This window comes from Periplaneta americana, chromosome 16 (assembly GCF_040183065.1).
Source record: "Periplaneta americana isolate PAMFEO1 chromosome 16, P.americana_PAMFEO1_priV1, whole genome shotgun sequence".
Lineage (NCBI taxonomy): Eukaryota > Metazoa > Arthropoda > Insecta > Blattodea > Blattidae > Periplaneta > Periplaneta americana.
The window spans coordinates 182,017,002-182,032,796 of NC_091132.1; the positions used below are offsets into that span (position 1 = coordinate 182,017,002).

At 34.9% G+C, this 15,795-nt stretch overlaps 1 protein-coding gene across 7 annotated transcripts in view; it reads left to right on the forward strand.

Moving 5' to 3' along the window:
• The window catches only part of LOC138692173 (serine-rich adhesin for platelets-like), a 451,935-nt gene that overhangs the window by 409,553 nt on the left and 26,587 nt on the right, over positions 1-15,795 (forward strand). For all 7 annotated transcript variants that reach the window (XM_069815218.1, XM_069815220.1, XM_069815224.1 and 4 more), the window contains 4 exons: positions 465-688; positions 5,395-5,613; positions 7,657-7,835; positions 14,872-15,050. In XM_069815218.1, coding sequence (XP_069671319.1) covers positions 465-688; positions 5,395-5,613; positions 7,657-7,835; positions 14,872-15,050 — 801 coding nt within the window. The remainder of the gene's footprint in view (positions 1-464; positions 689-5,394; positions 5,614-7,656; positions 7,836-14,871; positions 15,051-15,795) is intronic.

Sequence of the window (15,795 nt, forward strand, 5' to 3'; positions counted from 1 at the left end):
CTATTATGGCTTCGTAATCTTCTTTGTCTCCCTAAGGGCAGGGATAAACTATGAATAGCGAGTCTTTGACACCATAAAACTAGATACTAAATTAGAATAAACTGGACTCTGTAGTTTTAATTAGCAACCAATCTAGGGAAGAATTCTTCGAAATTAAGCTGAGAAAGGTCATGTTCTTTACTAAAGTGAAAACAATAATTAATCTAAGGAAAGAAAACTTTCATCTGGAACTCTTAATCTTAAAATCTCATCTGGAACTCTTAATCTTAAAAATTCATTGTCTTCAATTAAATATCTAACTTGGTATCTAATTAAGTATTTAGCTCCTCAACCACTCACGATGACAACTGTAGATGGTAATGTTGTCTGACCAGTGTTTATACAAATAATAATTCAGTATTAAAGTATCATGAAAATCTGCTTAGTGCATTGTGAATGGTAATCTTGACTGTGTTTTTCTGCAGCAAACCTGTCTCAGTTGCTGAGTCCCTCCTGCACCCTGGCAGACTACAGACTGCAGGAAGTGACAGTTGTAGCTCGAAGTCGGGCACCTGGTCTCGGATCAGCATTGTCTTCGTCAGACATCATGGCACTACAGCGAGAGGAGGATAAGAGGCGCCAGCAAGCCCGTCAACAGCATGGCACAGGCACTGGGCTGGGACTTGTGTTCAACAAGCGCAGTCAATCCGTACGTTTTTTTAAAATACTCTTTTGCATGGATGGAGTGTTTAATGTTACTCCGTTGCGCTACAACCCATGAAGAGTCTTGGCCTCCTTAACAATTTTGGTCCAAGTCACTCTATTTCCAGTCTTCCTTCTCCAGCCTTGTATCCCCAGTTCCCTCAAATCATTCTCCACATCATCCAGTCATCTTGTGCGAGGTCGCTCCCTCAGTCTTCTCTCTCCTGCATTCCCTGTAAATATTTTCCACATGCCTCTATCTTCCTCCATTCTTTGCACATTCCCTAGCCATTGGAGTCTTCTTGCTTCAATTACTGATATCTACTAATCTTGTTCTTACTCTCCAAATACCTTGATTGTTAACAGATCCGTATATCCTCAATATTTTCCTCTCCCACACACTTAAAACTTTTACATTCTTCTTTAATAACGTCCAAGTTTCCGATCCATACAAGACTACTGGTCGTATCATTGTTTTATAAATTATTATTTTGGATTTTCTTGATAACACTGACGATTTCAGTAGAGGAAGCAGAGAAAAATAACATCTATTACCAGCGGTCACTCTGTGTTTGATCTCAATGTGCATATCATCATTCTCTGTTACTACAGATCCCAAATATTTAAACTAGTTTACCTTCTCAAAACTATCCCTCTCTACCTTTATCTCTCTTACCTCCTTAAATCTATCTTTCCTATCCATCATCATATAGCCTACCCTGTCTTTTTATCATTAACTGATAGCCCCACTTTCTTTGATTCTCTATTTAACTGTTCATATGCTGTGACAATGCCGTTTGTAAATCTACTGATTATATCAACATCATCTGCAAAAGCAAGACATTATACTGGGTGTTCAGTTCAAAGTGTGTCATGGCTCGCTGTATGCCGTCATGTGGCTAGCCGATAAGTCTAGAGAATTCAATTTTCCTACACTTCCGCAAAGGCGAATTACCTATGAGGCAGAGAAGTTGCCTAGCAAGTACGGCATTCATTCTGAAGAGTATGTACCGATATGTACGGTAACGCCTGTAGTGGCAGGAATGTGAACTGTTTAGAAACACGTAGTCTACTGAAGTGAGTTTTTTTCTTACTGTCGGGATATGGGGAGAGAGTCAAGACGATTACTTACGTATTCATTGACATTAACTTCGATGGTCAACATAAACACGGAGCATTTGATTTGTGTTATGGAATGTTGCTGTACACAACCGACGATAACAAATACCCTGCATACGACTTTCCCGCGCAAAACACAGTTCGAGAGAGGTTATGGTAGCACACAGACTGTACAGACCACAATCTGTTGCTACGACGTTGAAGTTATACTGTACACGTTCTCAAGTTCGGATTGAACGCCATGAATATAGGCAACTTCTCTGACATAAAAGCTGAAACTCTCTTCAAATCGCTGACTCACAACAGTGACGTCATGACACACTTTGAAATGAACACCCAGTATAGTTCGATTATATAATTATGGTGCCTCCTGGATTTATTTCTGTGCTTCTTATTACTTTCAACTTTAAAGCTTTTGGGAGTGTTTAACGTTATAAGCAAAAAATGTGACATAACATAAGGTTAACAAATTTGTTTCACAATTTTCGGGAACTGATATCGATATATGAAAAAACTACTTTTAAAATTTCTGTTAGTTTGCCATTCACTAATGTGTTTTCATACACCTTAAAGAATTAAAATACTCATCCTATTTACACGCTAAAGATTCTTCTTAACTACTACTTAAACTGGTGATATTTTCAGAAGAGTGAATTTTTTTAAGCAGGTCTTATCTGGATCTCAGTTTTGCAGCAAATTCCTGTGAGGTCATGTTCAAGTTGCTTAAGATAGCAAGCATGGCTCGAACAGTTTCTAAACTCATTCTGATGTTACGGATCTCCACATCATGTTCATAGAAGAAAAACAATTCTTCACTGAACATAACTTCCAGGAAGATGCGGAGATATTTTGATCAACTTTTAAAGTTGTAGAAAATCACTTTCTTGGAGAAATTCTAAAAAAATTCCACTCCATTTTGAGCAAAGATCAGCATTTTCTTCATTTCACTTCGCTATTTTCTCTGAAGTCACATATTTCTTCAAGCAAGAAATTTAATGAAATAAATGATTTCATCCAGGCCAAATCTATCTACATTGGAAGAAAAATAATGGACTGTCTCTTCAATTTTTTCTCTTTCTGGAGGACATTTCAGCATATACATTCAACAGATATCTTATCTTGTGAATAAATAGGTCTTCTTCAGACCAGATATATTCAACAGCATTTTCATAAAATTATAATAATTAAAATTTAAAATCCGGGGATGTATAGAGACAAATTATTAAATTCGGGGATATTCTGGGGACGAATTTTGTTTGGGGACAAAAAGCAAAATTCGGGGACGGTCCCCGGGAAATGGGGACGTCTGGTGACCTTAACATAGCATAGTTCATCATAGCACTACGTGCAAGATTACAATGAAAGTGTTCACATTTTTTTTACTTTTCGTTACCTTATTATGTCACATTCCACATCTCAAAAGAGATTCCTCGGTGATCTAGTGGCTGCAATGCTTGCTTCTGGAACGAAGGTGCACAGGTTCGATCATGACCGAAGATTATGAATGTTTAGGCAGAAGAAATCATAAATGTGATTTCCATCACATGAAGAACATTCGCCCCTTGTATGTAAAATATATATATATATATATATATATATATATATATATATATATATATATGTTGTTCATCAATAAGGATGAATAGGTTCTCCATTACTTTGTTCTTGGCCTTGGTAAATGATGTCACACCAATAACTACTCGTTAGATCCATTTATGCCTTAATATTATTATGGGGTGCATAAACTGAAAATGGGTGTCAGTTCAGCCGGGCCAGTCAAGAGGAGCCAATGACTTAATTAAAGCTCGGGATTAGAAATGAAATAACCCAACATTTCATAGGCTGGAGTATGAAGTTTGTCAGTGGCGACTTGTCATACAAAAATTTGATGGTTGCAGTTTGCTGATAGTATTAAAGTTTGATGTCTCTTTTTCAGTTTTTTTTTTTTTTTGCTTCTATTTTATTTTCAATGCACTGCAATAAAATGTTTTGTTATAAAAACTTACTACTAAATTAATTTTTATTTTACAAATAAACGCTGAACACAACACTAAATTGAGTATTACATCACATTACAGATACTCGCACATAAGATATACAAGTTGCTTGGAAATAAAACATTAAGTTAGGGGAAATCTGCGACATAAATGCTTTGCATACTTCGTGGGTGTTTTTTTTTCTGCTCATGCATGGCAAATACATGAAAAACAGGAAGAAGAATCTTGACTACCTTACCTCAGTTCATAGACAGGATTGAGAATAGATATCTTGGCTTGTAAAGGGAGTTCCTTAAAGGCTTTTTTATACAGGCTGGAAGTAATTTTTTTTTTTAATTTAATAAATCTTCCTCAACTTGGTGAGGATGCCAAAGGCAAATAATATCAAACAGTAACATTTAAGGTGTGACATTAAAAATGTCTTGCAAGAAGTTTGTTTACAATAAACTAAAATTTACAATAGATAATGTTTTAGAATAATGAAAATTTGCAGTAAAATAAAAAAAAAATAGATAAAAAATAAAATAGACTGAGATAATTCAACTGTAATTTGAATTGAAGTACAAGTGTCTCTGTAAAATCTGCAGAGAACCCTTCAAAGCTATCATAGAAATTTCCTTAATTGTTGTTGTACAGATTGAAGGAGGAAATAGATACATTAAAATAAGTAAGAAAAAACTGTTTTGTAATTAATTACATGATTAGTTAGAAAATTAGGCTGAAAGTTTTCGTAGTTTGACAACAGCGCATCTCTGGCTCACCTACAAATATATACAAACTCAGGTCTGAATAGCAGCATTCCATTCCTCAGTTACTGCAACAGGATTGTAAGATCTTCTAATGACAGAAAATAATTACGTGTTAATCTTTTTATTTAATTTGTGAAAAAACAGTCCATTTAATTGATAAACCTACAAAGAGATAAATCATTCCTTATCAGTTTCTCTAATGGTAAGAGTAAAAATCAGAATCATACGTGCAAAAAGGGTTAACATTTAGGGGAAAATAATTTTTTTCTGAGAAAAGTATTCAGTTGGGACTAATATGGTATTAGAGTTTTTTATTGTACTCTTTTAAAATTTGTGCACTTACATTACTTTCACTTTGTATATCGACAATACTTTCGTTATGACTTCATATAATTCTCAATCCAAATAGCTCTCAATAAGGGCTCAGAGACAGCTTTTATAGATGAATTGATTGCTAAGTCGGAAGATATATAAAGTTATTTTCTGGGGGAGAATTAAGAGATAATTGCCATGAGAAGCTATTGTAGAGGAAAGTTCTATCAGCACTGTTGGATAGACTACTTGTTGACACATTGTGTTAGGGTAGTAACTTTTATTCAAGGTTATGTTGATGGATGTACAGTAATAATATTAGTTAAAAAGAAATTTCCTCAAATATTAGAGTGTTAATGAATGATGCTTTAGAAAATAAATATTGCTTTAAATAACAAAATATTCGCATTGTTAATGTGAAATAGGAAACTTTATTGATTGTGATATCCAATTAGGACACTGGTTGTAAATACACAACATACATACAGAGTTCCTAAAATCTGCAGTGATTTAATGTGCTAACTATCTGTTTGCAGAGTGTATGCGAAGGCAGTGTCAGCAGTGACAGTCTGGGAGGTCGCAGCATCTCTCCTGCCAGATCTGATGAGTCAGCAAGTCGATCAGCCTCACCACCTGCACCAAATTTGCCACCCATGATTGCACCACTTCCACCAGCAAGACCAGCCAGGAAGAGACGACCTGCACCAAAGCCTCCCAGCTTAACCAATGGACCTTCTAACAATAAACAACAGTCTGTGAGTACACGAAATTGAGCAGCACTTGTTTGAGAAGAAATTTATTTAAGAAGACATCCAATCGTTATGGCATTGTGAAGAACAATTTTAGAGATGTATAATTAAAAACACAATACAACTGTTTGTACGTTGATGACTAGGATTTGCGATATTTTTATACATGCATATTTCTTTAGTAGCTCTAGAGTAAAGAGCGTATATTCAGAATTTCGAAATCCCAGAGAATTCAAAATCTGCAAAGTTCAACAAGAAAATGTTAAATTAGCATTAGGAATAAAAAGTTGTAACGTTCATTAAAATATGCTTGAAAGTATTAGAAGTCGCAGTATTCACTTGTGCTCTCGGTAGTCAAGTTACATAAAATATAGTGTTCTGCTTGATTGCACCTAATTTCAATACCGGTAATTGAAACTTTCTGTAAAAAGTTGATGGTTCGAGATTTAATGAAGCAAAAGGTGTCATCTGAAAGGAAAACTTGTCAAATTTTGTAATGTTTTGAATTCCCACCGATTATATTAATTATTAACTTAAATCAAATAACTAATAATACAGAAACCATAATTCACGAAAATATTTAGGCCTGTAATATACATAGAAAATGAAATAATAAATTTCATTAGTAAAATTAGCCTATATAATCAACCAACAAACCCTGTGTTGTGAGCTTTTCTGTTAGTCTTGGTGTTGTTGCCACAGGAAAAAGTGCAGTGTGCTGTAGTTTCTTGAGTTAAAATCGAATTTTAGAGTGCTTTTAATGCTATGCAAGTATTTAACCCAAATGCATCAACTCCTGAAAACATAAAGAAACGGCATGACACATTTATAGTGGCTGAAAGTGTGTTAAAATAGCATGATGGTAGCTGTAAAGTAGTAGAGGTGGTGGACAACATTTGAGCAGCATTTACAGGAACTACTATAAGAGATTCAGGCAACAAAAGTTCTGATTATATGCTGCCAGCTAAACTGTATGCATACAAAATGCAATCAATACAACAGCTACACCCAAACGACAAGCCTACATGACTGTAATTTGCCATTGATGTCTTTAACTATCTCTTCAAGACAGTCTTTCATGTGTCAGGAAAGTTGAATCGTCGTAATGTCTGCATCTGGGGCACAGAAAACCCATACACTTAAATTTCACTAAATTTGGGATAGTCCTAAACTCAAAGTTTGATGTGTACTCCCACAAAATGAAATTACTGGGTCCTTCATTTCCGAATTTTCGAGGAAACTGTTACTGGCATCACATGCCTCAATACATTAGAGCAGTTCTTGTCTTACATTTCAACACCTACAGCCTGACGTCCATTTTCAACAAGATGGTAGTCATTTCCATTGATAGATAGAAGTTTGCCAGATCTCTGGAGCAGATTTTTCCCTGCTGTTGAATTGGTAGAGGAGGATGCATGGCCCTGAAAATCTCTTGATCTTACTCCATTACATTTATTTCTTGTGGTTAAATGAAAGATGAGGCTTATGGAACAATAGTCAGAGGTCTTGAGGATCTTTGGCAGTGCACCATTGCAACTATCGCCACTATGACTGCAGATATGTGCAATGTTTATCGCACGAGAAACAACTGCTGAGCCTACATAGAGATATTGTGATGTTAAAGTGATAAATAAATGTTACTTGGCGAGTTTTCGTTTCAGACAAAATGTGTTGTTTCATTATATCCTGAACCTTTAACTTTTCACAGGCAGTTGCAATTAGTACTTTCAATGGGTATTTAAAATAACAGAAATTCTTAAAATTCTATGTTACGAATGCATGAGTTTCAAAGAACTTGTTCCAAAAATGTGAAGCATACATGTAGACGGTCTTCATTTCGAGTGTCTCCTGTAGAATAGGTTCTCATATGTTCACTTGTGAAAATGTATCAGCAAACACCTTTTTGCTATGGGAAACACTAACTTTGCAAGATTTCGTGCTAGGTAATGACATTTTAAAAGAATTTCCTGTGACTTTAAAATGGAGTCCAATTAAATTGTTACTAATCGTTATGCTCTATTAATGTGAAATCTTCTCATGCATTCTCAGGAATCAAATATGCAAGCAGAATCCAGTACTGGGACTGTTGTGAATGGCCACTCTGAGAATAACAGCAAGACAACGAACGTACCTGTGTCACATTCCCGCAACAGCTCGGACAGTAGTGGGTATCATGAGGCTTCTGTTCTCAGCGAGTCTCCTGCTGATGGCCATCAGATGTCAGATAAGTATGTACCATATTGTCTTGTGTGAGACAATTTTTTTTTTTTTTTTTTTTTTTACTTGAATTAATATAGAGTCGTTATTTGTAAGTCCTAGAGTAATCATTAGTGACTTCTTGTCAACAGTGCTAGGATATCCCATGAGATCTGTAACAATCAGTGCTGTTGTGGTAATATGTTTATCTAGGATTTGAAAGGGAACACAAATGTATTGTTTCTTTGTGCTTTTTGAAGTGACAGTACAAAGTGAGAATAGAGTTAGAATTTTTAAACAATAAGCTTGCTATAAATAAAAGTAAAAGCCATCATGAAATGACACATTTTATTATACATTTAATGCAGCAGTTCAGATGACTGTATCATTGCGTAAATGTTTTTTGCAATAAAGTATCCATGTTCGTATTCCTTCACCTTCCCTTTCTTTTGTGAATTCAAAACATTTCCACTACTGGTATTCCCTACTTGCTCTAATTTTTATCCGAAGGATCTACAATACACAATAACAACGAAGAATACCACCCTAAACATCAGTCTTCCCTTTTTTGATATCTGATAGAGGACCAAGAGAACTGAATAACCTTGTCTAGAAATTGTCATATAGTTTCTTCAGAATCGATCATTTTTGGGGACAGACAGTGTGTAGTGTTACTTTTTAAATGATTGTGTTATGAATAGAAAACTAAGGAATATATTAGTGAAGTGCTTTGTGTGGAGTGTAGCATTGTATGGGGCAGAAACATGGACATTACGACGAAGAAGCAACTAGAAGAATTTGCAATGTGAATATGGAGAAGGATGGAGTGTGTGAAGTGGACAGACAGAATAAGAAACGAAGTTGTGTTGGAAAAAGTGGCTGAAGAAAGAATGGTACTGAACTGATCAGAAAGAGGAAAAGGAATGGGCTGGGTCACTGGTTGAGAAGATACTGCCTTTTGAAGAATGCACTGGAAGGAATGGTGAATGGGAGAAGAGTTCGGGGAAGAAGAAGATACCAGATGATAGACGACATTAAGAGGAGACAAAGAGGAAGACAGGAATAGGAAAGACTAGAGAATGCTGGGTTTGCAGTGAAAGACCTGCCCTTGGACAGAATACTATAATTGAATGAATGCATAGAAAATCAAGAAGAATATGACTACATCTTATTTGAGTAAAACGTTATTTTGTATAACTTTTACATAATTATCTAAAATATGTAACCTGATGATGTGTTAAAATAAAATTTGTACATCATTTATATATCTACCAAGAAAGTAAAATGAACGATGTTAAAAATACTGCAGTTTGCCTAATAATAATTGGCCACATCCCAAACACTATGTTGTTTTTCTTTGTCTACATTTCACTCTTGCATTTGTCATAAATAGTATTATACAAGGGCTGGTAAAGTGGAAAAGTATGACCTCATTAACCAATTTTTTCACTGAAATACAGTACTTGTATAAAGATATTGAGACGCTGGTTTTAAACGTAAATCAAGAATTGTTGGAGCTCTGTTAAATAGAAATTGAAGTCCCATATATGTTGCTAGTAAAACTGAATAGAGAATTTGGTACTGTGAATGACTGCATTGCAAGTTTTAATGTCTTCACATTTTGGAAGGTAATTTTACATCGTAATCTATATATTCAAATTATATGAAGACTCCACTGCAAGAATGATGGATGTCATTTGGAATACATTTTGCAGGAAAAGCAATTGAAAGTTTAAAATGCTTAGCGCTCAAAGCTTAACTGTGATTTTCCAATCATTATTGGACAATGACTATCAGTGTTAATGCCATATAACTCTGTATGTACATTCTATATTTCTTAAGCTATGCATTGACAGTCTTGGTTCATTTTCGACAAGAAAGTGACATCTTGCAGTGGACTCTTCATATATTACTTTGTTTGCTATAAACACGCAGGATAACATTATGAAACATTGGTTTTCTTGCATTGGCAATTTTTGAAATATGAATTATTGTTTGTATTACCATCTAATATTTATTGAATTTTAATATATTCTAAAACATAAACCAACAGAAAGTTTTCATTGTATTTATAAATTCGTCGCATGATTTCAGGATATTACAAATAAAGTGGTCATCATAAAATATATATTATTGCCGTTGTGTTGATGAGATGGATAATTTATCTGTGTAATGCTACCATATCCCTGTCAATATGCTAAGATTAGAGCTATGATCAATTATTGCCAAATGGCAACATATAATAAAATATTTCTTTATTTTATGCCAAGAGTGAGAAAAAGAAATTTAATTTTGTTTCGTACCATAAGCTATCTCACTATTTCAGTTTCAGAGATACAACCAAATTTCAAAATGCGCATTTCTTACACGTGAAACATGTTTGTTATCCTTCACATACGATGAAGCAACGTGCAAGACAGGCATCTGGTAATGTCATGGTACCATCAGGTGTTGTTTGTTTTGGAAGGTGGGATGGGAGAAAAAGTATAGCCCTACTGTAACAAGACACCACTTGTATTGTTCAGTGATAGTGTGGTGTGTGTGACATCAGTGAGCACCAGCTGGCAATTCAACACTCAAGGACAGTTTACAAAGCATCTCGTTAGTGTTTCAGTGTAAGACAACTACGCAGCATATCTTTGGCTCTCAGGTATTATCTTATTATTTGATAATTATGGATAATTTCAGAAAATGTATTTTTTTCCCCTCCAGTTACGTTTGATTGTTGTTATTTCATTGATTTTGATCAAAGACGAATAAAATGTAACAGAACACTTTTGTTCACTAGTTAAAGTTGTCGAAGAACTCTTTATCATCATCAACATCACCATCTACAGAGTAAGTCAGTTCTCTGATCTTCTCCATGGGCGTTCAGAATCTGAAAATTGAGTGGATTGTAATATATTATTATGTTGGCTATTCTGTGTCCATATGTATATTTTCGTACCGGTACCAGTTGGTTATATACTTCACTTTTATTACTTAGGTTTGTTTCCAATTCTCTCGTGATATCTAAATCACTAACATTATCTTGGAGGCTGTGTCAAAAAAAAACCTATTATCTCAAGAATTGCGTTTTTCCAATTGAGGATCGTTTTTGCAAAACTTGCTAACTGAAAAAGCTAAATTTTATAGGAGAGAGAAAACACTATAGTAAGCAAGTTTTGCTGTATCTCTCACTTATAGCAGAAAGCAAGTTTTGAAAAAACGATCACACTTTGACACACTACAATGAAGAGAAATAACCCAATTTTACTAAGACGCCTTGAACATCGTGTAGAGGCCTGCCTTATGTTAACGAATCCATCAAAATCTCAATTTTGCAAATTTTGCAGTTAGCAAGTTTTGCAAAAACGGTCCTCAATTCATATAATTTTGTTATCTGTTCCATTCTTTGTCCATTTCTCAGATATGACAGGGACAGAATTTGTTTTACAAAATGTAAGCTTTGTATCTTTTCTTACCAGTACCATATTTCTTTCGGATTTTTTAAAGGTACATACCACAAATTTCTTAAAATTTATGCAACTTATACATCAAAATTTTGATCATACCAGTATGATATGTTACAGTCCAGATATTTAAAACTCTGTACCTGTCCAATAATTTTGTTGTTTGTAAGAATTATCCGTCTTAATTGATGTTTATCGCAGAAAACAACTTCTGTTTCATCTAGATTTATTTATATTTCTAAATTGTAGCTTTTCACTATTTTATGTAATAAGAAGTTTCCTCTCTGCATTCAGTAGTATGAGGCAGAATGCGAAAATTAAATTAAATACCTATTTTATAATGTGTAACTGACGACTATATGTTTTTCATAAGAGGACCTTAATTTTTGTCTTTTCCCTTTCTTCTTTCTCTTTCATTATGATGATTTTGTATTAAATTGTTAAAGAAGAGAAGATGTGGGATATAAATTTTATGGAAAGTCTAGGTAAAAAGCAGCTGTGGTACGGGGGCAATTCTCCAATAATTGTTTTTCATCTATAGGAAAATTCTGAGAAAACATATCCCAGAAAGACTGATTAAAATTTGCTGTGGACAACCATTATTCCAATATTTCTCCATAACTTATCATAATGCACATTAGTGGTATAGAAAGCAACCGGAAATTATATTTTAAAAAGCCTAGTATTAAGATTGCGTTTGAAATATTGATCATTGTATTATTAAAAAAAAGCTCAGTTGGCAGAGGTGCTCACCTTCTGATCTGGAACTGTGTTTGGGCATGGGTTCGATTCCCACTTGGGCTGATCAACTGGTTGGGTTTCTTCGAGGTTTTTCCTGAGAGTCCAAAAGACAAATGTCAGGTAATTTATGGCGAATCCTCGGCCTCATCTCGCCAAATACCATCTTGCTATGACCAATTCCATCAACACTAAATAACCTAGTAGTTAATATAGCGTGATTAAATAACCAACTTAAAAATAAAATTATTAAAAAATTAGGGATTTTTTTTAACTTACTTGAAAGTTCAAGACTAATAAAAGTATTTATTATCAATGAGAAAGGATTTCTTTAACACCCGAGATAGATAAGCTCTAATTTTGATTTTCTAAAACGAATTGTTTCTGACAATAAAAGTAATTCGACTGCAATACTCCAGCTGTAAACTTATAGGCTATGTTATTTCCTCTAAACACGACCATTTTTAATGGTTTGGATATTGATAGTGACTAATAGAGGCTACTACTCCACAGTCCACAGTGAGTTCTTGTTCATCAGATCCCCCACTTCGTTTTCATGAAAGCAGTTTTTAGAAATTATGCCTGTTAAGTTACTAAAGTCGTATATGATTAAATAAGACTAGTTCAGTGATTGTAAAATTTGCATCCTGGCAGCACTATGTTAAAATTAAAAATACGTTTGATGATACGTCATGAATTTGTCACTATTTTCACTATAACAGCTTTCTTATTAAATTCTTATTGTTCCCACCCTTATCACTCTTTTATGAAAATCACCATCACCACCACCACTGCCGACACCGACACAACAGACCTCTTTGAGTGAGACCCTCCCCTTGGAACCCCCTCTAACCTCCTCCGCCTTCTTTGTCGTTTGTTAAGAATCTCCAATTAGATTATCCAAGAGCTTGTGCAGTACCGGTATTTTCAATTATTCCATCTTCCCATGAGCTTAGGTCTTTCTTTTGCTTCTCAGTCCTCAACTGTTGCAGTTGGAATTTTTTTGATGGGTAGACAACCATCTAACCTTATTACATTTGCGGTTCATTTTAATGTTTGTGCTTTTATATAAGTTATATTCGCCTCTGTTACTTCGTAGACCTCTTCGTTGTATCTAACTCGCCACTCTTCATTTGTATTAAGTGATACAAGTATAGTTCTAGATATTTTGCTCGTGGGGATGGGTGAAGGTAGGCGACTTAAAACTGGGTTATTTCAACTAAGCTACAGTAAATCTAACAAGTTTTCATGGTCCTCCAGATTGGTAGTTGAGGTGTAGAGCTGACACTCAACATCTGTAAAAAACGTATCTTTTGAAAAGTGCAAAGAAGTAGATGACAGATACACAGTACTTATGATTTTTTTCTCTTCCCAATAGCGGGTACTTGACTTTCGTCATTCATCAAGCATCCCCATCTGTAGGTGATGCACCGAAGTTGTAGTTCTTTTAGCCGCCATAGGTGTTACCCTTGGTGCACTATGGGAGGCGAACTATACAGCACTGCATGAAGATGATGACGATGATTATGATTAATGGAGCAATAGTGGAATGTTAGGGGAAAGGGAGTACCCGTCGAAAACACACCACCAAACACCATTTTTGTGCACCACAAATTCCACTTGGATCTACGAAGATTCGAACCCTTTTACCAGCGTGGAAAGCCAACGACACTCTAGATGTTTGGCTAACTAAATGCCTGTACTTAAAAAATTTACTTTGATGATATAGCCACAAAGAACAAGGTTGTAACCAGCAAATACGAAATTCTTATAAAATGAGGAAAAACACATTGTACTGTACATACTTTTAATTTTTTAGAGCAAGGTTGACAATCAGACTATGTGCTGATTTTAATACGAGTACAAGCATTACACATAGCGCATCATTAACAACCATTATTCACGAAAATGTCAACTTATGAGAAATGAGGGTTACAGCCTTGTTCTGGGCAGCTAGTCGATTATTTCACAGTTGATCTGCAAGTATGTGCCCTTCTTGCGGCAAGTCCCTCGATTTATTCCTCGCTTCTTTTGCGACTTTATCTCAAATCCAGCAGCATATCTGCAGACTTGTACATCAGTTGAAAATTTCTGGCCTAGAACAATTAACTAGTGAAGGGTTTTTGGATTTGATGCCAGCATCGTCAGAATCAAGAGGATATTTGATAAGACAGAATTATTATTTTCTGTGGTTAAAAGTCTTGATTGACAACACCCACATACCTTATACTGAATAATTGGACTGATGTATCGTGATACACAAGATAAAATGTTGCATTTCACGCTGTATTCAGATTTATGAATTGAATAATGCATTAAGAAAATGAATGTGCAATATTATCTGGTCTGACTGTGAAAGAGACAGATTATGGTTATTGTTATTATTATTATTATTATTATTATTATTATTATTATTATTATTATTATTATTATTATTATTAATATGAATATTATTATTGTCGTCTTCGTGATCATTGTCGCCGTTATTGTTAGCCAATATGGTGATGACAGAAGTGACTGTCATTGACAATGACAGTCACTTAGTATTGATGCCAGTGACAGAAATGCTGATGGCAAAATTCGCACCCTCAATGCTTTAGTCTATCATCACAAAATTGCTAGTTTACAGATAGCTTATGAATACATAAGAAATAGCAGGTAACCAGAAATGCATTTAATTTCATCATTTGTATTCATACACTATTGCTATGACAATGACAGTCTTAATGGACGTAATTTGAAGTAACCATACAAAATTGCTCTTATACAAGCTCTACTGTATTTACAATTTAACGACTATTCAATTCTTGTGGTTGAAATTATTAATTCATTTATATAATGACTCCAAATGTATTTATACAAATTCTAATGATTTCAGCTGCTCTGCGGACACACTTCCACGGCGAGGAAAGCTGACATCAGGACAACCCACGCGAAATAAGACTCAGAATAATAACCACGGTCTTTCACGGTCTATGTCAAGCTTGACTGGAGTTGGTGGCAGCATGGCCAGCTGTCAACATAGCACCTCTAACACTTCTCTTGCATCATCAACAGGTGTGTCCAGCTACTTTCATCAGTTCTAGATCTGAAATATTAGAGAAATTATACTACAGATAAAAGCTTTCATGGTAGTGTTTCATTCATTCATTCATTCATTCGTTCCTTCATCCATAGTTTTCTGCCCTCCTCTAAGTCTCCACATACAATCCATATACAGTATCTTAATGTTGTCTGTCATCTTATATATTCTTCTGCCTCGAAATTTTCTTCCGTTCACCACTCCTTTCAGTGCATCCTTCAGTACACAGTTTCTTCATAGCCAGTGACCAGCCAATTTCATTTCTCTTACTGATCAATTTCAGCATTATTATTTCTTCACCCACTCTTTCTAGCACAGCTTCATTTCTTATTTTGTCTATTCAATTCACACTCTTCATTCTTCTCCATACCCACATTTCAAATGCTTTCAGTAGTTTCATAATGTACATGTTTATGCCCCATACAATGCCACACTCCACACAAAGTATTTTGCTAATAGTGTTAGCAGTAGGTCATTTTGATGTTAAGACAACTTCATTATGAAATACACTAAGATAGGTTCAGGCCTTCTATCAGTAGCTTAGGTTCCACTAAAAATGAAACATGCATGCAATAACTATTAATCACTTATTTTATGTGAATTGTACCTCTTAAAGTCGATCAGTTCGTTTTATCTTTGCACTTTGGTTAAAGAGGGTACAGGTAGTCTGCAGCTTATAGCACAGCAAACTGCATAACTGGATCAGTGATAGTAGACTTC